The 27,992-nt window shown below is 35.2% G+C and overlaps 1 protein-coding gene and 1 non-coding gene across 2 annotated transcripts in view; one reads left to right on the top strand and one right to left on the bottom strand.

The window, feature by feature from the left end:
• Positions 1 to 22,044, bottom strand: part of LOC146452351 (uncharacterized) — an 87,989-nt gene extending 65,945 nt beyond the window's left edge. Inside the window, exons 1-16 of the mRNA XM_085097957.1 lie at positions 22,029 to 22,044; positions 18,989 to 19,084; positions 18,165 to 18,250; positions 17,356 to 17,432; positions 16,438 to 16,504; positions 16,120 to 16,205; positions 15,903 to 15,960; positions 14,922 to 14,988; positions 14,050 to 14,111; positions 13,610 to 13,711; positions 13,002 to 13,073; positions 12,176 to 12,345; positions 10,876 to 10,954; positions 9,689 to 9,770; positions 8,733 to 8,781; positions 7,942 to 8,029 (exon numbers count right to left, since the gene is read on the bottom strand). Of these exons, the coding sequence (XP_084954083.1) occupies positions 7,942 to 8,029; positions 8,733 to 8,781; positions 9,689 to 9,770; positions 10,876 to 10,954; positions 12,176 to 12,345; positions 13,002 to 13,073; positions 13,610 to 13,711; positions 14,050 to 14,111; positions 14,922 to 14,988; positions 15,903 to 15,960; positions 16,120 to 16,205; positions 16,438 to 16,504; positions 17,356 to 17,432; positions 18,165 to 18,250; positions 18,989 to 19,061 (1,218 nt within the window). The 5' untranslated portion in view covers positions 19,062 to 19,084; positions 22,029 to 22,044. The remainder of the gene's footprint in view (positions 1 to 7,941; positions 8,030 to 8,732; positions 8,782 to 9,688; positions 9,771 to 10,875; positions 10,955 to 12,175; positions 12,346 to 13,001; positions 13,074 to 13,609; positions 13,712 to 14,049; positions 14,112 to 14,921; positions 14,989 to 15,902; positions 15,961 to 16,119; positions 16,206 to 16,437; positions 16,505 to 17,355; positions 17,433 to 18,164; positions 18,251 to 18,988; positions 19,085 to 22,028) is intronic.
• Trnav-aac (transfer RNA valine (anticodon AAC)) lies at positions 16,274 to 16,347 on the top strand. Its single transcript has one exon. It is a non-coding gene; the product is annotated as a tRNA-Val (tRNA).
• Positions 22,045 to 27,992: the final 5,948 nt, after the last annotated feature.

Raw genomic sequence — 27,992 nt, 5'->3', positions numbered from 1 at the left:
CATTGTAATCAAATTGTATAATGAAAGAATTGTCAGAATTGCAAGAACACATTCGAACATCGATGATAGATTTTCACCGTAAATTGAGTCTTCCAATATTACCCAGACAGGAATGCATGATAAAAAGTATCGTAATATTCACATATTTGTATGAAAAACATTACAACACAGGTTTACCTGATGAAGTTTACAAAGAGTTAATTCATGATGGAATCGGATTAATTGGGCCTGGAGATGGATGGTTAACAGCTATTCTCCATCGATTATTTGGTTGGCAACCATATATCAGATCACATGGAATATTACATGATGCTTATGGCCAATTTTACAACAGATATCATCGTGACAAAGGATACATGTACACCATTAATGAGAAAAAAACATATCCTTGGATGAAAAAATGCATGTTTTTGGGTCAAATAACTGGTCTCTATTATTGCATCAAAAATAAGATAACCATATAATATATGCAAAAGAAGAAATTAATAATTGATTTCAATCATATTTCAAATCAATTATCAACAGAAGAAATTGATGAATTGAAAGCTTATTACATGACATATCACAAAAAGATGTGGATGTACAAAAGTGCATACAAAAGATTCAAAAAATGGGAATTCGCTGGTAATATTTCATCCATTGTATTTGCAACTGGTGGTATTGCATCATCGGTTGCAACCAGTGGAGCTTCATTATTGGCAATATCATCGGTGTCTGTCATAATTCAAGCTTATATGAAGCATAAAAAAGTTGAAATCAAACTTTATCAATGCCAATATGCTTTTCAAACTTACGGACATTTATTAAATGAAATAAAAGAAATAATGAGAAATGGACATTTTGATAGAGATGATTTGACAAACAAGCTTACTCAAAATGATGATTTCATTTTGGATAATTCGCCGATTGTCGATAAATGGGGTGACAAATATGATAAAAAATATCAGATATTCACTTATGTTTGATTAATAATGTGCATGATTTGGGGGCCAATAATGTCCATAATTTTATCCCAATAAACATTGTATAATTTCATTGTTTTTTTGGATTTTGTCAACTCAATTTGGGAAGAATCAATTTTCATTAATTGCAATATTCTATGCAAAAGATATTTCAAACTGATTATTCTCTTTCTTTTACCATTGATTTGTGGCAGTATTTTGTTTATTTCAACGAATATTTTATGAATTTTGAAATTGGTTGAACAACTGATTTCAATTTTGTTTTTCAAAATAATTTTATCTAATGTATGCAACAAATGGTATTTTCTATTATACACTGTTTTCTTGTATATTTTGAACAAATTGACATGAAAATTGATGTATTCTGTTTTGTATTCTTCACCAACAACCTGTCCACAAGCAACACACGTTAATTGACATTCCATGTTTTTCAAATTCTGTGATCCACAACAATCAGGCATTGATGGTTGTTTCTCAACTTTGGATTCATCATGATATCCACAAAATTCACATTCATCTTTGCAATGCAGGCTTTGACACAGAGATGATTCCACCTGCTTGGAAACATCTTTTGGTTTTTTCAATATTTTGGATTTCATTTTTGTATAAATATAGTATATAATATAATTACACAAAAATGTTTTCGAAAATATTGAAACCACAAAAGATGATACAAAGTCTCGAAATCAAATATTTGACAAAAAACAAACCAAATAATTGTAAAGATATTGAAACCAAATTTTCTCCAAAAACATTAAAATTAAATATCTCATCACAAAAGATGAGTCAAAGTGTTCAAATCAAATATTTATCAAAAAACAAATAAAAACCAAGTTTTGTCACAAGTTTTTGTTGCAATGTTTTGATCACAAGTTGATACTATCATTGGATAGCATAATGACCATAGGCCAATGAGTGTATTCCATCAGGATACAAATATCGTTTATCATCAAAACATGACAACGATGTCTTGTTGATGGTGTAACTACCAAGTTCATGATGGTTACTTCTGATTGTTTTCATTTGGTGAAATAATTGTTTCTCATTGAACAACACATCTTTGTAATCAAAATGTTGAATATCATTTTTGATGACATTCTTTTTGATTCCTTTGGCTGTTTTTCCACCATTGTTGTTTTCTTTGATATATGAATACATTTTGGATCTCAATCCAACGAATTCAGTAATGGGTACACCAGCGGCTTCATCTTTGAATTTTCCAATAACTTTCTTGTTTGTGGAGTCATAAAATTGATGATTTGATGGATAATCCGAGTTATCAAACATTTCTTTTTTATTCCAAAAATCTTGATACACATCTTCGGCTTCAATTTCATATGTCAAACTGTCTGTATCCGTAAACAGTAACTTAGCTTTGTTACCATATTTGTTTTTAACGAAATTGTAATGGAAATCGTACATCAATGTTTTGCTCAAATCAAGGATACACATACCAACATAGGCTGGTCTGTTGAGTGTCAACGATTCCTTTATTTTATGGACTGCAACCAAGTTTTCATTAAAGATTTTGCTATTGATGAATGTTGGTTTGGAAGTCATTTTCAATAATTGTTTCTCATTAGTCACCAGTTTAATGTCTTCCCGTTTTCTGATATTCTCCATTGTTTTACCAAAGACACTATTGTTCATCAGTTTGAAAAAATCTTTCTCAAAAGCATTTTTTGCATTAGTTCTTTGATGTGTATTGAAATCAATGTATGTCTTCAACCAAGGACTTTGATTAAAGGATAATACACGGTATATTTTAGTCAATTTCAAACCCAATTCACGATACAATTGCAGATTACGATAATGTAATACATATTTTGATTTGTTTGCCAATGTTGGAATCAGTTTTTTGACTTGTCCACTTGTTATTCCAAATTTTTCTGCAATTCTTTGGCAATAATCTGACAGCATATTTGGTGCCACTTTGATTTGTTCAGCACCACATGGATAATCATTATGCAGGTCATGTAATTCATGAGGATATTCCAAATCAACTTCCAATAAATATCCAGTCTTATTATCTTTGGGAATCGTTTTCCAATTAATGTTTTTTATTTGCTGTTTATTCAACCATTTGAAATTCCCAGTTGGAAGATGTTGTGACATAGCCCATCCATATAGATTGTTTGCATCCAAATACATGATATGTTTACTGGGTTCATTTGGATTCCAATTTTGCATGTATTTGTTGTTAGCTTTGCCGTATCTATTGGCTATGTAACTGATTCCTCCACGCATGCCCTTTTCAACAAATTGATACATATCAATATCCGTGATTAATTCAAGTTTGACTTCAGTCATTTTCAACATTGCATCCCAAGATAATCCCGGAGATGTAAAATAATGACATGGATCCAATCTATAATATTCCAAACATGTTTTACGGAAATTTTCAAAAACATCAGCCAGCAATAATACATCAGATTTGAGATATAAATCATGGTATTCGCCCATGGTTTTCAATTGAAATGTATTCCAAACATTTTGTGCATGACTGTATTCTTCATCAGTAATATTTGTATTATTCATTTGACTGTAAAATTCATCTTTGGTTGGTAATTGAGTATCATTGAATTTATCAAAATTACTCATATAATCGTACGGATAAACTCCTTTTTGTTTCATTAATTGTAATTTACGACCTTTGAAAACTTCATTGGTATATTTGAAGGCATCTTCTGGTAGATTTTTTGCAAGATTTGCCAATGATTGATTCATAAACTGTAAACTATCGATAAATACCAAATTATAACCCAACATGAAGGCCATGTATTTCTCCATGTTATTTGGGATTACATTAATTTTGTGTTGTCTGGTTTCACCTTTTTTATCCACATAAGTATTGGTCTCAATAATTTTACCAATTTCTTGCATTATAAAATGACTATCATATCCTTTCAAATTATGAAATATTACAGGGATTTTGTTAGTTATTGTAAAATCCCTGTTACATTGATTATGGGCTGAGCCACGGAATTCTCCATTAATATGACAATGATCTCTGACACGTTTATCATTTGGTTCATATTTTTTACCACAAATATGACAAGATGTTGATTTTTGGAATTTGTCTTCATCTTCTGGAGACATAACTAATGGTTTATTGAATTTGTATTTGATTGTATTGCGGCAATATTTGACTTCATCAAGCATTGCTTGCATGAATTTGTAAACAGCTTTTTCTCCACGATAATATTTTATTGGTTTGGAATATTTGTCATCATAGCAGCAAACAACTTTGTAACCATAACCGCAATCAGTGTGTTTTTGATAAGCTTCAGTAAAAGATTGTTGGTTAGATTGATTACAACCATGAATTGGTTCAGTGATTGCTTCAAAATCTGCGTATATCACGAATGGTGCTTGCATTTGTTTATGATAATTTTTGAATTCTATTTTGGAGCCAACTTCGGGCATTTTGATTGATTGTACACCATTGATTTCAATACATACTTCCTTATGCTTGGTTAAAACTCGTTCTGATGAAAAACATTGCAAACAATGCATACAAAAATGTTTTCTTTGATGTGATTTGGTTTTGTGGTGCATAAATCGATTAAAATCTTTGATAAGACAGTAATGTTTGTTTTCATCTTCTGAGATTAGCAATAGATTCATCACATTCTCAAACTTTTCTTTGGACACATAAATTGGATAAGTTTGTTTGTTTTCATAACCAAAAACATTGATGTTGATACTGTTTTGGATTTCAATTTTGTTGTATTGTTTGACTGAAACAGGGAATTCAATTCCTTGGTAATTCAATTGTGGCATAAATGCTTTATCAGTTTTTTTGATTCGTTGTGGATTATTTTCTCGTGGATTCAAATGTCTAACGTGACACCAACGAAAGCATTCATTATCTTTATTCTTGAGATTAATCAATCCACATTTGTGATGTTGAAGTTCAGTTGGAAGTTTAATGTAAGAACTTCCAGTAAGAGGCTGATATTTGATAATATTAATGTAATGTCCATTGATTGATTTAATTATCCAAGCTGAACCTTCACTAATCCATTTGTGAATATCATTCATAATTTGTTCAACATTAACATCCAAAGATTCTTGAAAATCATTGGCATTAGTTATTGTTTTTGGTTTACTATTAAAATATCCAATTCTGGAGACAGTTTGGTTTCCTTTTTGTTGTTCAAAATAAATTGTCAAAGTTTCAATAAATTTTATTCCTTTCATTTGAGTTAATAATTGTTTCATAAAATGAGCAATAGCTAATCTGGTTGAACTCATTTGTATCAAAGGATCTGTTTCATTTTTAATTCCAACTTCATAAGATTTGTTATATCCCTTGAATGCTCTTGCAACTTCTGTGATTTGAGTTCTCTGTCTAGGAATCGGAGCCATTTTCTTAGTCCTTGGTGCTGCTTTGGGTTTATCAGCAAATTGTTTTGGAGGAGGAATAATGTTGTTTCTTGGTTGAACAATTGGTCGATCTCTGAATTGCATTGGCGGCTTGATGATTGTATTCTCGTACTCTTTTACCATTTGTTTGACAGATTTTCGTGGATAGGGTATTGGTTTCACTTTCTTAATTCTCGGCATTGGAACCGGTTTTTGTTTAGCGATTAATAATTCAATTAATTGATCTTTCGTCAATTTGGATAGATTAGATTTGTTCATTATAATATTATACGACAGATTATTTTTATTTTGTGATTCCAGATTTGCTAATGGATGAAGACTGGAGGCAACATCCATGTCAGTCATCTGTGGAAGGACTGACGGCTTCGTTGATTTGTTTCTGTTTTGTGGCAACATGGCCTCAAATTCCATTTATTTTTCATGAAATCTAAGGTCACTAACTACAAACTAAACTACAAAAATCACCAAAATTCCATGTTTGGTAAATGTTCTTGAAGTTGTTTTTTGTATGGAAATTTACCCATTTTGATTTTTTCAATAATTGTATTGTATTTTTTATCAATTAATTGTTTTTCATCTTCTGTAAACTCTTCGTCTGATTTCTCCAATTTAATTTCCATTTTGATTGATTCAATGGGCTTATCAGATGTGATTTCAATCTTTGTTTTATATTTCTTGGCTTCATGAGCGTGTTTAGCATTTTCTGAACGAGTCATTAATTCAAGGTTATTAATGCAATTATTTTGTGTATTGGAGTCAATGTGATTTATTTGCATTCCATCAGAAATTGGTCCATTAAAACATTCGTAAACAAATCGGTGAACATCAATAGTTTTTCTTTGTAAACCAATTTGTGATAATGTTATATTAAAATAACCATCAAATTTTTTTATTCCAATTGAAACTCTCTTGGTTTTTTTATTGTATATTTGCCCAAATTTGTTGGCTCCAAAGTTGGTAAAAATATGATGATAATGAAATTTTTCACATTTAGTTGGAACATTTTGCTTTTTTGATTTTTGTTTACCAAGTCTAATTTTTCCTTTGTATATCATGTTTTGTTGCCGTGTTACAAGCTCAAGATTGTCTATACAATTATTTTGTTTATTTGAATCTTTGTGATTAATTTGCATTCCATCAGAAATTGGACCATTAAAACATTCGTAAACAAATCGGTGAACATAAAAATTTTTGATTCCATTTTGGTTGCGAACAGTTGTTTGCAAATACCCAGTTAAATGTAATATTCCTTTTCTTGGAATCAATCTCTTTCGATTGATTATATATCCATCTTTTGAAGATCCATAATTATCATATTTATGGTGTATAAAATATTTTTTTCCTTCATTATGAATAACAGTGTTTGCTACTGATTTTTCACCAGCAGAAGAATCCAATACATTTTCTCTAATTTTTATTTTCTCACTCATTTCTTCTATAATAGTATCTATAATTATCGCTTTATATCGTTAAGGTTTTCAAATTCATGACCAAATTGACCCCAAAAAATACATCAAATATAGCCAAACAACCCTTGTATTCATTGATGATTAATCCCTGTAGAGTGGAAAATCTTTGTCATCCAAATCGTTACACATTCTGTAAAACATCTTATTGATTATTTTATTTTCTGTGCGTGTAAACTCGCAATCATTGTCTTCCATTGGTGGAAATTCCATTAATCTATTGACAACTCTCAATTCATCTTCAGAGTAAGAGCTGTTCAAAAATTCTTTTCTGGCTTTGTGCATGTGTTTCATATTTTCAGAGGCTGTAACCAATTGCAAATTTACAATTGAATTGTTCTGGCGATTGGAATCAATGTGATTTATTTGCAATCCAGGAGAAATATGTGTCTGATTTACGGCCTCATAGACGAATCGATGAGCGGGGCATGTATTGTTACGTCCCGGAGAAATTATATAATAGCCATTCTCAGACAAATATCCTTTTCTAGGTTCTAATCTTTTACGATTGATTATATAACCATCAACTGAGGCTCCGTAATTTTCAAATGTTGGATGAATAAAATATGTTTTATCATTGTGATCAAATTGGTTGTTCATATAAATAAGGTTACATAAAATTGAATAACCGGTTTAAACCAGTTTTGAAAAAAGCAAGGAAAATTTAGGTTTTTAGGTTTTAGGTCAAAAGCTAAATTTAGGTTTTTAGGTTTTAGGTCAAAAGCTAAATTTAGGTTTTTAGGTTTTAGGTCAAAAGCTAAATTTAGGTTTTTAGGTCAAAAGCTAAATTTAGGTTTTTAGGTTTTAGGTCAAAAGCTAAATTTCGGTTTTTAGGTCAAAAGCTAAATTTAGGTTTTTAGGTTTTTGACGTCTCCGTTGCAGGAGTTCATTGTTGAATTCAAAGGCTGAAATAGTATTTTATGTAGTTATTGGGGTTTATAAGGATTTGTATGGGATTTTTTATCATTTTTTTGAAAAGTGGGCTCATACACCCAAATATCTAACTACTCCCTTTTCATCATTTAGTCTTTGCTCACATGTCACCCGTTCCTTGAACTTTTGTTCTTAACTTACGTATTTTGTAAGATATATATCTGTTTCGTGATATCATAAAATTTAAATACCTTATAAGTTGGCACGTTGTACAAACACCAATCATTGAGTCTCTTCAGTGACTCCAAGCTGCAGTTTGAAAATCCCGGAACTCTGGTTCTGTAAGAAATTTGTCATAAACAAACGGTATTTTGAAAAATAATCTTTATCACGGCCGTATTCAGAACCTATGCCTCGTGGAAATTTTGGATTCTCTGCTACATAATAAACCTATACGAATAGAAACACATTTTTAAAGGAAATGTAGTAGCAACACATGCTCTCATGAAAAACAACCGAGGCCGAAGAACTTCCCACACCAGTGCTGACTGAGCACGTGACACACTACTATTGGATGGAAATTCCTCAAATGAACATTTAAGTATTGAATATACTGTTTAATGATCATTCCTTTTGTCTTTCTTTTGATTTTGGTGTCGCATTTGTTTGCTGGATTTTTTAGGAAGGCAATTCTATAAATTACCTGAGTTGCCAGTCATCAATGCCCAGTCTCATATTACCTTGTTCAATATAAATAATTCATCATCCCTATTATACGTGTATAAGCGACAGTTTATGGTATCCAACAAGTGCGAGTGGAATAATTGTTAACTATTTTCGGAATGGTCAAGTGTGAAACTTTTATGTACAGCAATGCCTTGAAAATTGGCCGCAATCCATTTAGTAAGTGACCGGTCTTACCGGCCAGTTCTGGCAGTGGAAAGCGCCCATACATTACAGTCGACTGTTACAAAAATGCTGCATAAAATCGGCTGGCTCATTATTAAAATGTTCACAAAGCTGAAATAACTCTATGACATACTTGTGACCGCCCATGAAACATCCTCGCGGTGTTAAACATTTGCAATCACCTTGAATATAATATAAATACAACAAGGTCAATGATGATAATAAATAAACTTTCAAGAGTCGTTTTTTTAACTCTGGCCCTGAAGAAGACCAGTGGTACCAGTTGAAATATTTTTTGCCGAAATCAGTAAATTTCCCTTACCGTAGTGTCAGCCCTGAAACCAGTTTGGTTTATTTAATTGTTAAGTGACGTCTGGCACGTGCATTTCTACTACAAGAGATCCAGCAACGAAAAGTTTACAGAACAGTTCATTTGTGCATCTTGTGATCTCCTTCATTCAAAAGTTTCGTAATGATGATAAGGTACAAGAGAATGAATCCTATTGACTGTAATGACGATCTGATGAAAGAAAACATTCTTCTATCTTTCAACTTTTAAATAATGTCTTTCATCGCAATGAAACGATTCTAGCATGAAAACTGAGGGCTTAACAAGTATATCACTTGTGCGTTATCATCCGATAGTCCCAGTTGGGCAATATTACATCACCTGTGTTTTTTTAAACCCATGCAAGGGAGAATATTTGACGGATAATAAAGAGATTCAGAATCGCGTTTAAGGCAAACGGCAAACGTGAGATTCAGGTTTATATTTTCTTGAAATAATAAAAAGATAGGTGAGAATAGTGCAAAACAGTTCTGGCCTTTGATACTAACGCCTAAATACTTAATTTTAACGAGAAACTGAAAACAGCGAGCGAAAAATGATGGATAAACATGGTGACGTGGTAATTTCTGCCGTTTGCGTTTAAATATTGAAATGGTCTCGCGAAATTCACTCTTTTTCCGGGTTTCTTGGAGAAAGGTAGGCAAGGACCTATATCCTGTGATTTACAACATGCACTGCAACAGCAGCCACAGCAACGACACTGAACAACAAAAACAGCAACTCTTACATAATTTACTTACCTGTGTCGTGACTGAATCCAAAATTGTGCCCCATTTCATGAGCAACCACAACATAAGGACCAATAATACTGCTCATACTCCACTATGATGAAAAAAAGGAAAATTCAACCGTTATAAACCATACTTTCAGGGCTCAAGTTCAAGTTCAAGTTCAAGTTCAAGTTTATTAAGTTTTCCAAAAGCTACTTACAATGAACACCGCCTGCAAATAGCGAGCTAATCTAGGCAGGAGGGCATTTTCATCCGATATGCTAAAACAATTCATAAAAATAAAACTTCATGGGGAAGTTTTCAAAACAGTGTAATGTGCACGACGCTCAGTTTGGGAAGAAAAGGTTACATTTATGTTTCATTTATCGTGTTGTACAAGGTGGTTCAAAATTTTAAGTCTGTGGAAAAAAATTACCAATAAGAAGGAAAAATTCAGATAAAACTTAGTCGGAAGAAATTTCCTGACTTTCTTCGAGTTTATTACGCCTTGTATCCAAACTTTATTTTTGAGGTTGTGACGGAAATGAAATCGTACAGTGTGAACACATGAACCTTTCGGGTACCAGTGATGGTTTTATCAACAGAGTTGATAAGGTAATTTGGATTATAGTGGTAGCACCACCCTGGTTTTTTGGATGTAACCCTTTATCCATCTTTCATGAACTTCTTTCTTTTGGTGTTTGCCGTTTGATTAAAAACGAAAGTGGAATTGTATACTATCTGTAAATTGTGTGTTGTTATATTCTATTCATATAATGATGTTAGGGGGTCAGGTCCATATGAGGATTTGGTTCCTCCCTATCTGCATTTCTTCTTTACTGACTGTTATGCAAATAAAGTTCTTAGAGTGGTTTTCAATTCAGTGTCGAAAGTAATTCGCGTTTCCTTTGGTTTCGATTTACTATGCTCTATGATTGGTTGATAAAGCTCGCGCCACTTTTTCAACCAATGAGAAGTAAAAGCCAAAACATCTCGTGACTTACTCGCAAGCATTTTCCCGCGCTTGGCCCCGGCTACATACTACGATTTCTGATTGGCTTCTTGCGTTATTTACGTCTGCTGTGATTGGTCGAGGTGATTACTTTGGTTTTGGTTTTACGACACTCGATTGAAAACCGCTCTATAATGAAAGTTAAAATTCTTTTTTCTCGTTTTGGTGTTGGATGCTTAATGGTAAGGAAAGATCGATGACTCACGCGATTGACACCACTAGAAACACCACCACACATGCCAAATACGTAAGCCATGCCTGCACAGTCCGACCAACCCCATTCACTAAAGTAAGAAAAGAGCCAAGTTCGTGGGTAATCTGTTAACACATAAATATAGTATCGTACACAACTCATGCTGACAACTATTTCATCCACATTTTTTGGTTTTCCTGCCTTTTTCCAGGTTAAGGCGTTAAACATGTTTGCTGAACATTTCCCACTGATGGCCTTTGAATCATGAGGCAGCTTTCGTGGCTTTTATAGTTTTTCTTTTGTACTCTTCATTGTCCCAAGAAGTTGTCTTTTGTTAAAAAAAAAAAAAAAAGTGTTTCATGGTTGTGTAGGGGTCAAACTACGAAATTTAATGGGATAAAAACGAAAAACCAGCAAATGTGGACTGTCAAAACAAAACACCAACAACAAAAGACTAATCACTAAAAACTGCTCTGTTTACTTCAACTAAATATACGCGTTAAAACTAAATTCACGTAGCGTGCAAGTAAACACTCGCGCGTGCAAAATCTCCAGCGAGCTCGAGAGGGGCGATCTTTTAGAATTGAAAAAGCATTTTTACGTCGATTCTGTAATCGATAGTTTAAAGTAACCACTCACTCTTTCCTTGCTTCAACCCTAAATTTAAGGCAGCTTTTTTTGAGTGATGTTTATTGTCAGTACTAATTAGAGTAAGCTTGAGTGCAAACTGAAGAATTTTGGGGCCTAATTGATGTAAAAAATCTTGAACGGGTCTTAAAAAGTCTTCCACCTTATCAGTCATGTATCCAGTGAGCAGGCGCCTGATTGGCATCAATTGGTATTTATAAGGTTTTGGTATTTTTTAACGCTATTAGGTTCGGTTTATGTCCAACGATGTTTCGGCAGTGCTGCCTTCTTCAGGGTGGCATGTTGAAAGTGATACCTTTTGTATCACCTGAACAAGACGCTACACAGTTTTAACAATATTATCAATTGGTATTTGTCGTATCGCGTGAACAGGTAAGAGTTCCTAGAGCCTCTACAGAGTTTCAAGCAAGAATAAGCAGTATTTGTACCACAACGCAAATCAAACATTAACCCCTCCCCCTTCCCACCCCTTTGAATATGCCGTTTTTCCAAGCACATGAAAGTTTCTGTCTTGAGCATTGAGTAGGTATATTATCGTATTCTTTTGAAATTCATAAAGGGATGAGTCTATCTTGCCACTTCAAATGTTAATTTGAAAATAACCAAATGATAAAGGAAATATATAGAGCTGGCTTGCTTAGATTCAGGTTGTATAGAAACGTACCTCAGTAACTGGGCATTATCATGTGGAAATTTCTTCTTTAGAAATTCCACTCGATAAGTATTGAACTTTCCCAGGTCAGGTCCTCCCTTCTTCTCGCGCTCGTACGGATCACCATTTGTCCAGATTTCCAGTGCTTTAAGGACAACCCTGATATTTATCCGTTGATAAATCTTATAAAGAAAGAAATCAAGAACGCGATTGGATAGATCAAATCCGATATTTCTCTTATCTCTTACAGTAAAGTTGCATTGTATTTTAATTTTTTTATCCAAGTCATTATTAGTCTTTATCGTGATCAGTTGTCCCATACCGAAAAAATCATTCAGGGCCCAGTTCCTCGAAGCATGGTTAGCGCTAACCCGGGTTAAATACCATGACAACCTATAGGTTTAAATACCTCTTAACCAATGGTTAGCGCTAACCATGCTTCGAGCTACTCAGTCCAGTTCTTCATTTCTGCTAAATGCAAAACATCAATGCAAATGCCAATAAGGAGCTCAACGCGTTTTCACCTACTTTTGAAAGACGAGCTACCACCCAACGAATCAGGGTTGAGTGCAATCTCCTACCTAGAGTCCTCAGGTTCTTTGGCCAGCGGTTGGTCGCCAGGAAAAAATTTCTGATTGACTGCCTCGTAACAGCTTGCATTGTTTTACCGCAGAGATGCTGCAGAAATAAAATTCCAGTTCCCCAGATTCTCTCCTTCAGTCAAGATTTGCGTAGGGTCCCTCATCAGGTCACATGTTGCAGTTCTCCTTTGGATAATTCGCTACTCTTGTACAGGAAAAGAAATTTTAAACTTTAAAGTACGTCAAAAAAAACTTACCGCGTCAACGACGTTCACTAATGTGATAACGCGGTCTTTGATAGCAGCGGTATCGTTATTGTGCTTCTGGTACTACATGTAAAAGATGTGATATGTTAATTGAAACATGCAGAGTCGTAAGGAAGATAAGTACATGCCTTATTAAAAAAATAAGATAATGAAAAGTTGGCTAAGGGCTGGCTGACCAACTGATTGATTGATTGATTGATTGATTGATTGATTGATTGATTGATTGATTGATTGATTGATTGATTGATTGATTGATTGATTGATTGATTGATTGATTGATTGATTGATTGATTGATTGATTGATTGATTGATTGATTGACTGAGTGACTTGCTGTTCAATGGTTCCCAACATGAACAAATAAGAGAATGAACGGAAGGAATCAATAGATGACCGTACAAAACTAAATGAACGAATGACTGACTAACAAATTAAACCAATTGAGAGATTAATAATAATAATCATCATCATCATCATGATCATCAATGATAACTTATTAATGATAACTTATTTGCTTGATGACTGTCTGTTGTAAGTCAAATTTTAACATCTTACGACTCGTAATGAAATAGATATAACTCAAGTTTTTTTCGTCACTAACCATTCTAAAATCTGCTACCATCACCAGCTCATTGTATCGTGTCTCGCTGGTCGTCAGGAATGGTTTGTAAAAGTCATCCACGTTTGTTATGCTACGCCGTATCTGAAACGAAAAAAAATTGGAATATTTTTTCGTGAATAAGATTAGATTTAGATACATAATTAAGGATAAAACTTAGCGGAGAAAACAAAATGTTTCGATATCGCCAAGGCAACATTTTAAAATGACAAATAAAAATTTAAAATTCAAGGTCACTGACATCGTTCAACTTAAGGCGGGCATTGAATGGTGCAACTTGGCTGCGATGGCGAGAAACGAAGAGAAAAGAATATTTACTACCATTGCAGTTAATGATCCCAAGGAAACAAATGCGGAGTGAATGGATTTTCGATTCAAGACAAGGATAATTTAAAAAGCATCTTTGATTGAAAAAAAGATACCTTCGAAAACGGTCCGGGACTATCTTCAGAGGCGTGGGAATCTGAATGCAGTTCTTTGTTTCCTGGAAAGAAACGATACAATGCCAGTTCATTGTAGTTCCGTCAAAGGTTTGTGGAGCCAGAGAGTACTTTATTAGATGTCGGTCGTTGTTTATTAATTACAAGGCCCTTTACGAACCGATCACAAGATACACGATAATTACTCTGAGAAGGCTACAAAGTTATGACTTTAAAAGGGTGCGGTATCTTTTTGGGGGGGAGGAGGGGAGAGAATCCAAAAACGGATTTGTGATCTCAGGTCATTCGGATCATAGTGCATAAAAAGAACCGACGAATCCTTGTCCAGAGTGTATTCGTCGGGTCCTTTGATGCACCATGATCCGCATGATCTGAGATTACAAACCCCTTTTTGGATACTCCCAAAAAAATACACCCAAATTTTGTTACGTAGTTTCGTCAACGATTTGTGGAGCCAGAGAGTACTTTATAAGATGTCAGTCTTTGCACATTAATTACGAGATTCTTAAAGAACCGATCACAAGATACACGATAATTATTCTGAGAAGGCTACAAAGTTACAACTTATAAAGTTTAAGAGATGTTAATATGAGGGAAATCGTCTTGATCCGTCCAAAATCATTTCTAGTTTTCGATGCTTTTTATTTTCATCTGAGTTTTAGCTCTCCTTAGAGAATAATGTAGAAGCAAAACTCCATACTGTAGCTATGTAGCAATGGCATATTTTAAGACGTTTAGGGAAATAGCGATAATTGCAATGTACGTAATGACATTTCTGACGGAAAAAAGTTGTCTGTGGTTTAGGCGTTGAGTAATATAGCATTAGGTATATATGGTTCGCATTATAAGTCTACCGCAGCGTTTGTGAATATCACCAAAGTCTTCTTCTTTTGCTTGAAAAACTTTATGAGCTCCACTGATCTGAAACATGATAAAGACAAAAGTCAAAAGATTCCACATTTTCACTGCAAGAACTCACGAAAAAAAAACAGATTTGATTATGTTTAGGATATCAATGTTGAAAAGGGCCTTTTAAGACACAATTCACACATTTGAGTCCAATAAACTAACTTATTGAATCACTAGCTGTGACTGACCTGAGACCGTTCTCCTGGTTTTGGTATTACCTGTTTTGTATTATAATATATATAAGGAGAGTAGCCTTTGAATGGGAATTAAGTTTTCCCTACTTCCATCGTGTCATTGTTGTTGTACTGTATTGTGTTTAGATCAATCCTTCTTTTTTGGCTAAGTTTTATGAAAGTTAAAGAAATTTAATTATTTTTTCTGTTTTTTTTTTCTGGTGCTTACATAGGGCGAAGGCGTTGTGATGAAGTGGTACGTTGGACATGAGAGATCCGGAGGCCGCTAATCCTGACCTATAAGTCTCTGCTATTGCGTCGGTTTCACGATAAAGGGAAACTTTACCCCACAAAGTCTCCCTTCAGATTACTGAAATATTGGTATAGTGGAATGCGCCATATGCGTCTCGCGTGCGACTTTAACAACATTTTTTAAACAAAAAGAACAACAAAAATCTTTATTTTCTTAATTTTTAACTATTTACAATTGGAACTGGCTCGCAGGTAGCTGGTGCTAGTCTTGGCACATTTTCACTGCAAGAACTCGATTATAAGTTTAATCACAGATTCTTATTTGATATATACATTGCAGTAAAAGAAAACAAGATATAATAGAAAGGAGAGAAAGAAATAAAGAAAGAAAGACAGAGAGTTTTACATTTGTATACAAGGTTTATGGCAGGGCTAGTTAAATGAGAAATAATGAAGGTAATTTCACCAGTTATCCTGAGATATTTTGTTCACCAGACTTACCTTGTGTCCATCCTCAGGTGTAATATAAAAAGTGTTCTTCCCATCATCTATTAAGCCTCTGTAAACGAAAGAAAATAAAAAACAAAACAAAAACGACGTAAACGCCAACAGTTTTGGCTTGTATTTTAGTGGCTAACAAAAAAATAATTAAATAATATTATTAAAATTAAATAAATTGTGAAAGTAGAAAATTGTCTGGTTGAAATAACCATGTTACCTAAGTCCTTGACAGGTGTCAAGGACCACACTGGAATCCTTCATGTCGCGGATGGCGCCTTGATAATGACAGTCGTCGGTTACCCCCTGAAAATAGATTAGAGGCCAATGAGAAACCGCACAACAGGTGGACATGTTATGCTCTTATGTAAAGTGGCTTGATAGCTCAGTTGGTAGAGCACTGCACCAACATTGCAGAGGTCATGGGTTCGAATCCCCGTTGAAGCCTTAATTTTTTTCGGCCGTCTATTCACAAGTTGCGTAAATAACTCATTGCGAGGGTTTCGGACGTATTATTATTTATTACATGATTAACTACCTCATGTATGATTTCTGAGCCATCATCAGCAAACGTGCGCATAGCAAATGACGGTGAAACTAGTTCTCTGCAAAAGAAAACAAAACTATTGTGACTTAGCAGAACTATGCACATTCATTCTTCGTTTTAAAAGATTATTTTAGTCTGATTTTTCAGTTTCCAATTGGGAACTTGCTGTGATATGAATGAGTATTGTGATATGAATGAGTATTGTGTGAATTTTTAAGAATTGTTGTACTTTAAGAATTTATAGATCTAGTTTTAATATCGTAGTAGTGATTCAATTTTTTTTTTTACATTTATCCCTGTAAATATGACGTAATTCAACACTTGGGTTGCAACGTCGTAGGAAATAAACTATCTATCTATCTCTATCTATCTTTGACGTCACAATGCAGAGCTGACCTCTAGATCCCACTCTAATAGAAATGGTCACTGGGCGATTTGAAGTATAGTCACGTGTCAAACATTATTCAGCATAAAACATCTCAATTCTGCTGGCTTTTCCTTTCCCTTGCTTTTATCCAATACTACGTTCCTCTTGTGGATGTTTTAGTAAGTTCTTCATTTGGTTAATGTCTTGATTTTCTTCTTCATTAACATATAACTTGCGCTGGCTTTTTCAGAACTTTGAAAAAATACAGGCTTTTCGGCTTTAGCTCTCCGATTCCTATGACTCAGATCTCAATTTCGGCTACTCCCACTCCTCAAAAACCAAAATTTCCAAATTCCAATTCGATCTAGATTATTGTTCAAGCGCTATATCATGAGCCTCTGGCTTGGGAGATTGCGCAAGCACTCCCCGTGTTATCAGTGACATTAAATAAATTGTTTTACTTTACTTTGACAGTGTTTCGATGGAGGGAAGGATTATGTCAGATTTGATAACTGCCTAAAAGCAATGATAATTTGTTGTACTTATTTTTCTTTAAATCCAGAGTCCAGTCCTCATCAAAAGCTGTCAATCGGTAGGAGACATCATTCACGTGACCACCCTAAATAGACAATGAAAGCTAAAATTAGCTGTCACCAAGAAATGGAAAAGGGCCTCTCTTCATATCGGAAAATGGAGTACTAAAGATTGGCGTCACCAATATTTCAACTTTTGAAATTACGGGATTTATTAAGATCTTCGCAAAGAGCATGATGAAAACTGCCTACTTGCATCTGGTTTCAATTTGGCATTGTTATGCTCCAATGACTCCATACAAATCCTTCTAATTTTGTCTCTGTTCTAAACGTTTGGAACAGGGACAAAGGTACAAGGATTTGTTTGCGGTCGTCGGAGCATAACAATACTAACATCTCACCCTCCAAATTGCAATAAGATGTTGGTTTTTGGCAAGTACGCATTCTTCATCGTACTCTTTCAAAATAACTCAGCAAATCCCATAAGTTCGGAAATTTAGTTTTGTGACGTCATCATTTCAGTACTCTAGCTTCCAACTTGTGATTTTCCCCACCCACCCGGGTACGGGGACACACAGTCAACCGGACTGACATTTAAAAGGCGTTAATCAGGAGATGAAAACTTTCGATGCGGTAAAAAAAAAAACTAAAAAAAACAATTGGAATAAGTGCCAGTATATTCTTCTTTTGTATTTTTTGCTTTTCCTTTTCAAAAAGCCAGGGTATTGGCTAAGACAAGACTCACAGTTAAATTGTCACATAAATGATTACATGTCAAGTTTGTAATGTGGAGATCCAACGTAGAGGGATGAACAAACCTGTTCTGAAGTTGACAGATCCCTTCTCGCTCGCCTTCCATCAATCCTTTCTGGATAAGTAATGTGGTATTTGTCATTGCTTCCCTCTGTAATTTCAACGTTGACAAGATTAAAACAAATAGGTAGTAAGGGGATTTTGCAAAAGAAATGGGATGTATTATCGTCGGACATTACTATCATTAAAATAATTAGAGCTAAGTTAAATACCTAAGCGGTTCTCCCGACTGACATTCCGTAGCCACGTTTCCGCAGCTAAAGTTGAGTGCGAGTATCGCAAATGTCCCCGCCTTAATGGATATGATAGTACGCTACGAAGCTTTAGAACTTCGCTCCTCGCACACAATCCAAGTAAAAGCTAAAAACAAATTACTTCGCCAGACATGACTCATAAAAGCCCTGGCTGTATATATAAAAGTTGAAAGAGCTGATTAAGTTGAGCAATTTGTGCAATTTTCAGCTCTTTGCAACTTGCAAAGATTGAAGGAAGTATCAGCCGTCAAAAACTGCGAAATTGCTGGGTGGCAAAAAAGTTAATGAGCCATACATTCTCTGTAAAATTTCGAGATTTTAGAAGAGAATTTCTCCGAAACCATTTGATGTATTGGACTCAAATTTTCAGCATAAGCATATGTTAATGAGGCAAAAAGTGTAAACAAGGATTCGCCTACAACCACGCCCTCCAATTGGAGAATTCCGTCCACGACATGACCGGTCTGACCGGCCAGTTGTGACAAATGGAAAGCGTCCAAGGTAAATATTCAAATCTGGTGTCTCATTCTCATAACTTGATAAATAGCAAATTTTCTTCATCTAAACGGACATACCAACAAACGTGAAGAAGACGTCGATTCCAAAAATCACCAACGTACAAGCGATCAGCAGTCCCGGTCTGGCCATAACTGCTCTTTGTTTTGGGTCAGCTTGAAGGAAAAAAAGGGTAAAACAAATTTTAAAGAATTGTTCCTAAAAGAAAAATTTCAATAAATTTAAAAGTATATTCATGGCCTCATATGCAGTACAGCCGTATATTATGTAAGTTATATTCATTTTAACGGTAAATCTGGGTGAAGTACACGATTACGAAAAGAAATTTCAGCAAAGTGAAAGGGAACAAATCCTTCTTCCTGTTACGAAAACGAATCGATCAAAATTTTAAAATCCTGCTCAACTTTTAGGAATAAAAATCCTATTTTCCCGTGTCCCCATTTTTTTGTTTCTTGGTTTTCTTAGAACAACAAATCTGAAAAACCTTGGATACCAAAATCGGTTTAGCGAGGTATCATGCTTTGAATCAGTCAACGAACTGTCCAAAAATTTAAATTTAAGGCAAGGATCTTGGGTCGAAACAAGATGTGATGCATTAGATCAATTTCTATGGAAACACAGTCTCGCTAAGATGTATTTAAAGGAGCACAGTAATAAGCTGAGCATCCCAAAAGTTTAGCCTAAATTTTTCAAGTTATCGTGAATATCAGCTTGAGCCTTATGTCGTTCTTCTTCATCTTATCTATCCTTCAATTGTATACTTTGCTTCAAAAACTATTGCTTGAAATGCCTCTGTAAATTTTGGCACAACAATTTGCAGAGTTCGTATAGGCATTTTCACATATAATTTGTCAAAAGTAGGCTCCCCTAAAGGTAATATGAGCACATCGACTGGAAAAGGGAACTAATAATAAGCCTTGGTTAATGGTGGAGAAGTGCAAAAAATTTGAAGAAATTCGAGACGCTTCGGCCCTAGCCCTTCGTAAAGTGGAAAACCACGCTTGTCTTCTACTGATGTTTGACTCGTGTTGGATCATGCTGAGCGTGTTTACTGGTACGTACTTCGAGTTTGCTAAAAATATCACGCTAGATTATTACATGGGTGAAACAAATTTTGATTTGAACTTCTTTGATGGCAAACCTTGTAATTTTTAAATAACTATATACCACAGATAAATCCTAGAAAATATTTAAGATGTTCAGCGACCGTTTTTACAATACTCTTTTTTTTTTTTTGTAAGAGCCTTTTTCACAAGAACGTGGAGGCTGGGATCAACTAAAATTTAACAACATACTTAGAACATTACCCAGGCTGAGAGACAGTTAAGGACATTTCTATTTTGACCAAATGTTTTTAAAATGAACGGTATAAAGACGGATAAAATAATACATGTAAAACCTCAGAGTATAGTACATGTAAGCAGCTCAACAGAGCATGTCACAAGCAACTGAACACCTGGCCGTCTTGGTCACGTGCGCATAGATTCATTGAAATACCACAACAGGTAACTTAATAAGAACATGTTAAGAACTTTTTCAGGCTCAAATTTCCAAAAATAAAAAAAAAAGGAGCGTTCAGCTTCAACCCCCAAATTAAACGTTCTTATTTTAAGTCTACCGTATGCGGCGATCGTGGGTGGTTCACTGTAATCGAACAAAAAAACTTATAGATTTTTGTCAAATGAAATTACAGTTAGGTCGTGACTGTGCCCCAATCACAATTTTCTTTTTAACGTTTTCGAAACCGACGCAGTCGTGTTTGCGTAAGGGGTTAACTGAACAATCAACGGGATAAGATCAGACTGGTTCCTTATTTAAATATTTCTTAATGTAACACACAGTGTTGCTCCAGGTGTTGTTTGCAGCTTTTTCCCGGTAGTGCAACAGCGATTTAGGACACGATAAATGCGCACAGATCGTCGACCAAACATTGCTCTGTTCTCTGTAGAATCTTTTAACGTAAAGCACAGTTGCCAGTATACTTGTTGGCATGTAGCAATATAAAATGAAAACTAAAACTAAAACAGTTTGATATCTTGCCCTCTGCATGGTGAAAAGAGCATTTGTTATTTTAATTTTTGTAGAGTACAATTGTGATTAATTCTTGGGAGGTAAAGGTTAAAACAACTATAAAAACACACAAAAGTAAACTCTGTCTCGGCTTTTCTTTACAAAAAGGTGTTGATTGTTCTTTTTTCGAAAAAATTGAAGAACAAGGTAATCAAGTTTGTTTTCGCTTCTTTCTAACAGCACACACACTTTTTTGGCACGACGGCGATTGGTTGAAAGTAGAGAGCGTTAGCATACGTTTACGGCAAACGGCAGAAATGCCCACGTGACCATGTTTACCCTATATTTGCCGCTCCCTGTTTTCAGGTCAAAATTTTGCACTATTCTTATTTATGTGCTAATTTTTTAAAGAAATTATAAAAGCGTACCTCACGTTTTGCCGTTTGAAGTTTGTCGTAAACGCGATTTTAAATATCTCTAAAAAAACCGGAGCAAATCGTAAACGCTACAAGTAATGGTGTATGGACTAGTTTTCAAATGAGCATGCGTACATTTTGCCAAATAAAATGTTAAACAAGAACTCACGTACGAAGCAGGGAACACAACCGGTTTTTTTCCACCGACCGTGGAATATCTGTTCGGAAAGACAACCCGCCACCTAAAGTCGATTCAAATTGAGAAGAAAAACCAGCGTCTTCTCCAGCGAAAGGTCGCCTCAAACGTTCGCAGCGATGAAAAACTAATCCCTTCTGTTTTTGAAGGAGCAAATACCTAGTTAAAGGTGTGAAAAAGGCCAGCTAGCAGCATTCTCGGAAAGTCAACGTCAGCTCGTAAATTCGGGAAATATGTATTGTTCCCTCAAAATTTTCTTCAATTTAAATTTTCAGCTAAAACATCCGAACAGATCAAGTTGTAGTTTACACAGATTTGCGTTTTAAAAAGCCATAAAATGAATGTAGAAATGCGGGAAAGAACTGTTTTAACTATTTTGCGTTAATATTCCCGTTTGGTACCTTGACGAAGATTAGTGGAGTTCTCAGAATGCAATTGGACCGCAAAAAATAACTAGCATATGATTTTTTTACTTACCTTGTTTGTCTGGTAGCTTCAGAAATGAATGCAGACTACGATGCAGAACTGAGGTCGTTAGCTTATATTTACTATCACACAGCGGGTGATTACAGCATTTCAAAAAACAACAATAACTACTTATAACGAGTGTCATTGTGTTTTCTGTTTGTAAGTTTAGCTGTTCGAGATTTTAGAAGGGATTGCCACAAAGAAGCAAAAACAAACTTGACTATTATTTTTCTTCGATTGTTTCAGAAAAAGAACAATCAACACTTTTTTGTAAAGAAAAACTGAGACAGAATTCACTTTTGTCTGTTTTTAAAGTTGTTTTAACCTTTACCTCCAAAGAATTAATCACAATTGTACACTAAAAAATTAAAATAACAAATGTTCTTTTTCACGATGCGGGAGGCAAGATATCAAAATGTTTTACTGCATGAAAAATTTTCATTTTTATATTGCTAAATTCCAACAAGTAAACTGGCAACTGTATTTTACGTTAAACGAGTCTTAAAAAAAACGATTTCTAGATGAAGGCCAGCCAAAGCAACATCAATTATTTTTTATTTTTTTTTTTTTTTTGTCTTTTAACGATGAATCATAGGATTAAAATGCTAGCAGTCAGAATGCAGCGGATACCCCTCCGTGTTTGCGTTGAACACTTTATATTTAAACACTCGAATCTATGTTGTATTGAATTGCTGCTCATTAGAATGCACGTATTTGATCTCAGATCAAAACCCTTAAACAAGAAGTTCCGCCATCAAAGGCCAAGCCCCTTATTCATTTCAAACCTTTGTGGGTGTGCCAATGTAAATTTAGCCGCCGTTCAGTCGAGGCAAATTATTGACTCAAGCGTCCTCTGAAAAAATAGGCATCAAAATTTCATCAAATTAAACAGAAATAGAGTACATCGGTTTCTCATTCGGTTAACACGGTTTATTCCGAAAAATAAGCTAATTTTATCAATATAATGGAAAAAAGACGCATGTTCTTTACAATTGTTTACGCTCTTGATTGTCGATTGACAACTGAAGGTGATAATGGCCAGACCCGGCTCCTTTTAAACCAGAATTTCCTGTTTATTGTTTCATTGGGTATCAAGATTCATTCGCCTGACCAAAGTCATTTATTGGCTGTTCACCTGGTAAATTTTAAGAGCGTCTACGCGTAACAACCATTCTCAGATATAGTTTTTACTCAGTAAGTGATCATTTTGGGAATTACAGATCTAATTTTACGCGGAGGGAACTGAAAAACACCGAGGAACTATATTTGTCTCAGATAAATAAATTACTTGTGAAGTTGTCTGAAAATGTAACAAAAGAAAATGATAACTTTAAAGATCCAGGGCAATACCATGAGTGACAGGCCAAGTGTAAAATAGAAAACTAGAACTTCGCAAAAACTTTCTTTTTGGGGCCGAGTGTTAGGGATATGATCGATTCACCGAAAAAAACGTAAACATTGAAAATTTGCATACGTATAGCGACAACCACTGCGTACCGCACAACGCTTCACCCATTTCTATATTTATGTTGGGTAAAGCCAAAATGGCACCTTTAGAAACATTAAGAACCCCTTCCGATGTTATAAAACGTTGACAGACCGCTGTCGTTTGGACGCAGAGACGAACTACCTCAATGAAAATACAGTACCAGCAAGATTTCGGTCACGTGCTAGGCAACTGAATCAAGTTTCATTCGGCAACAACGCGGCGCGAGGAGAAATATTTACAAGGGTTCTTGGGTGGAAAACTGGAAGCTTGATTAGAACGGCCACAGCGGTGTTTCTTTGTTTTATATGTAGCGAACAACTGGTGCTCATACTCTAGGTATGAAAATCAAAGAAACAAATGAAATAAAGCCGGCGACACACTTGGTGATTTTATACGCCGATCCCCGCGCGCGATCGGCGAAAATCGTCAGGTATGCCCGGTGCAGCGATTGCGATTTTCGCCAATCGCTGCGATCGGCGTATAAAATCGCCGACATGTCAGATATCGGCGATTAAATTCGCCGGCAATCGCCAAATGTGCCCGTTCCCGTGATTTTCTACGCTCATCACTGCGAATCGCAAGGAAAGTCAACCCATCAGGTTGGGCAATTTTATGACGTGTCTTTTCGAAACTGCCACATTGCTGCGATCGGCGGAGAAAATCTCCGAATGTGTCTGCATTAATTGGGGGCGATCAAATTCGCTTCGATCGGCGTATAAAATCGCAAGGTGTGTCGCTGACTTTAGACATCCCAGATGCCATTTCATTTACTAGTTCAATTCACGAGTTTGCTCACAGAGCTTCTGGAGGTGGCTATAACAAAATTTCCAACAAGACAAAACAAGCGAATCATTCAAAATAAACAACATTTTTTGATCATTGTATATGTTTCTTGTCTTGTAAAGAAAACATGAAGAAAATCTATTTTCCAACGAGTTTTGACAGCGATTTCTCTTACGCAAACACGCTCTTAAAAATCACTTTTCCAATGAACGAGTATCAAAAAGCTGTCATTTGTTGAATAAAAGTGGCAACATTCAGTCGATAAAGTGTCAATTTTTCTAGATAAAGATCCGAGGCTATTGATGTTAAAAACACAATTATAAATTCACAACATCATGTGCTGAATAATTGTATTTACTGCATCATACAATATTCGTCCATACCTTGAAAATGAAGAAAAATGCCATTTGTAAGAAGAAGTTGCCATCGCAAAGAACGGAGAGAGATCTTATAAAGGTCCCGTGGTCAGAAATGAAGTCCTTTAGAAAACTCAACATGGATTTAGAACTCCCCATGATTTGGGGACACACGACGAGTTACAGGCCTCCAAGAATTAATCTCTATTCTATAAGTTTAATAAAAGGCCAAAAAATTCTCCTATTGGACTCCAGCTAAACATTTTGTAAAATTCACGTCCTCTGATTTGCGTGATGGCTCGAGTGCATGGAATATTTATGCTACTATTGTTTACTTGTTTTGCCTTTCATGCGTGATCACGGCATTGTTTTATTGTCTTACTTTTCATGCATCACGCACAGGTGCCATCAGAAAAAGGAACTGCAACACGATAAAAATGTAGGGCTTCTTCTGTACTTGGAGAAGGTATTGCCCACTTATTACATAGGCAAATTATTCTAATTGCACTGAGCCGTAAAAAGCGCCAATCCTTGCTATAAGTCTCAAGTCTAACTGAATTCAAAAACTAATAAAAAAGTGCCAACTCATTTTATTTTCTATACCTATAAGGGACTGAGGGCCTCCAGGCGCAGTCCCTCCAAAAAAACCGTCAAGCCTAGCTGTACTCTTAATTAACAAATGGCCTCACACTAAACGTTTCCATCCACAAACTCCAAAGTGAGAAACACGTCGTCCGGTAGCATAATAGAAGGGAACACAGCAAAGCACGACACAGTAGCTTTCATTTGAATGATCTGACACACGAAAAGGGTTAATTTACAATGTCTTATGTTGTTGCTCGCTAAACTTTGCCTTGTGAGTTTCTCCTTCACTTTTTCCGGTTACACAATCTTCATACTTCTACTATATAACTAGCAACGAATTTTAGTTCGAAGATTAGCTCTTGATGTGTTTGGAAATGGCATGTATGGTTAACGTTTATCGAAAGGTGCAGTGTTACAATTCAGTAGGACGATTTCATTGTCCTTTTTGGTTTTAGAGAAACTTTACTGGAAAGCTTTTGGTTATAAACAAAGTTACTCACTACGTTTGCTTTTCTGTTCTCTCTTCACCAAGTTCAACAGATGTCAGATGTAGTATTCTCCACGGATTTCTATCATCCGTATACTGTGTGGCTTCACCTCTATGCGGTTCTTCAACTCACACCTTCTTTGAATACGGGCTTGTTTTAAAATCATATTAGCATGTTTTCAAAAGCTCATTAATAATTCATAAGCCTATTGACCTATCAAATGGTTGATAAAACATCACGTGCAGTGGTTTTAAAACCGGATAAAACCTCCTCCTTATTAGTATGCGGTGTTTAATGTTTTTCTCATATGCTAAATTCCAACGTTCACAAAAGCATCATTATTATGAACTCTCTTGACACACGCTTTCCCAGGAATGTTTTTGAAGCTGTTCAAAAAACTCGCAGCACGTGTTTTATCGGGCCTAAAACCCCTTGGCTGCGCCTCGTGGTTTTAAATCCCAATAAAACACTGCTGCTCGTGTTTTAAACATTACATAAATTTCAGGCTATCAGCTAATGCAACATTAAATTAGTGGAATCGATTGGAATATTGGCCTAGAAATAACATTCCCCCTTAATTCGCTGCACATGCTTAATAATCAAAAGTAAAATAAATTTCTCTTTCATGGAAGCAGTACAATTCTTCCAACATATTCTTTGTTTACCATTTAAACTTTTCTCCCAAAACTTTCGATTGAAATCCATTATGAAAGTATACTTCAGCAATGGCATCTACTTCCTGAACATTTTCTACTCGCCTATGTGATCTACGGCATCTATTGTATAAAAAACTGAATTATGATTAAATGTCGCTTGAAACTGGGAATTTTATCATTTGAAAACTTAAAAAAAAAACGAGTTTTGCCAGTTTATACTGGTATTGGCAGAGAACTAATAGAAGAAGAAAACGACTTGCATGAAGGGAACCTTTTCATCAGGTGTGATTAAGGGCCAGTTTGCCTGATAAGATCTGCAGCTGGCTGCTAATCTTTCAAAACCGAAACATTTCTGAATAAACATCATCACATGCTGAAATTTATATGTATCTATTGCATCATTCAAGTTCAAGTTCAAGTCAGGTTTATTGTGTAGATACGCTTAGCTTTAATCAGACAGCTCACCAGCTACTTTTCAGGTATTACACAAGAAAATAAAATTAAAATAACTAAACATTGTGGCTATATACAAGTAACTAGAATAATAAAATGTAAAATCTATTCACATAGGAATAAAAAATCCCAATGAGTAAAATTCACGAGATGAGGTAAAAGCTATCATTGCTTGTACCATGCGATGGACGGGTATAAAAATGTTGATCATAGCAAACATGTCAAGTCCAGTTGCATCATACGGTATTCGATTATACAGTACTAAAAAACTGAAGAATTAAGAATGACATTCGTGAGTAGAACTGAGTTGCCATCGCAAAGAGTATAAAAAGATCTTATAAAGGTTACGTGGTATTTTGTAGAGATGATTTTCTTAAAAAATCACCATGGAATTAGATCTCCCCTTGATTTGCGAAACACAGGACGAGTTACAGTGGCAAAGGCAAAGCAGTATTGCAACAGAAGGTACGGATGGAATGCTCGAGATCCAAATGCAAACTACCTGCCGGGTAGGCTCTTCAGAGGACTCTAGGTAGATCAACCAAATTTTCTGACAATGTGAAGAAATACTTGACGGCAAAGTTAAATGTGGGTAGAAAAAATAGGGGATAAGGCTGATCCGGGCAAGTAGCTTCTGATATGCGAAACGCAAAGGATGAGAGGAAGAGAAGAATGGCTAACCAAATGTCAGGTTAAGGGATTCTTTTCCCGCCTTGCTGCTGCGCAAAGGAGGCGTGGTAACGAGAACATTGATCTCAAAGATGCCGTAGCAGAGGAGAAGGAAGAAGAAGGAGAGCTTCTCACAAACATTGCCACAAAACTCAGCCTAAGAACGCAACTAAGCCTGCAGCATGATGATGATGATGATGATGATGATGATGATGATGATGATGATGATGATAAACAAAAACTTTATTAAAAAGTCAAGGCTTGTAGCCTGGGACAACACCCACACTGATTAGGGGACACAACTTAAAACTAGCTAATAATAATGATAGTAGTAATACTAGTTATACTGTATAAGTGTGCGTAAATGTCAGTTACAAAAATTAAAAATCTAAAATCTAGTCTTTAAAATCTACTATAAAATCTAAAACTTGTAGTTGAAGAAAAAACATTACGTGGAACAGAGGGTACAGCCCTTGCAGCCGGTGTCCATTTTG

This window comes from Pavona decussata, unplaced genomic scaffold (assembly GCF_977016875.1).
Source record: "Pavona decussata unplaced genomic scaffold, jaPavDecu1.1 SCAFFOLD_371, whole genome shotgun sequence".
NCBI lineage: Eukaryota > Metazoa > Cnidaria > Anthozoa > Scleractinia > Agariciidae > Pavona > Pavona decussata.
This window is presented reverse-complemented; position numbering and strand designations above follow the sequence as displayed.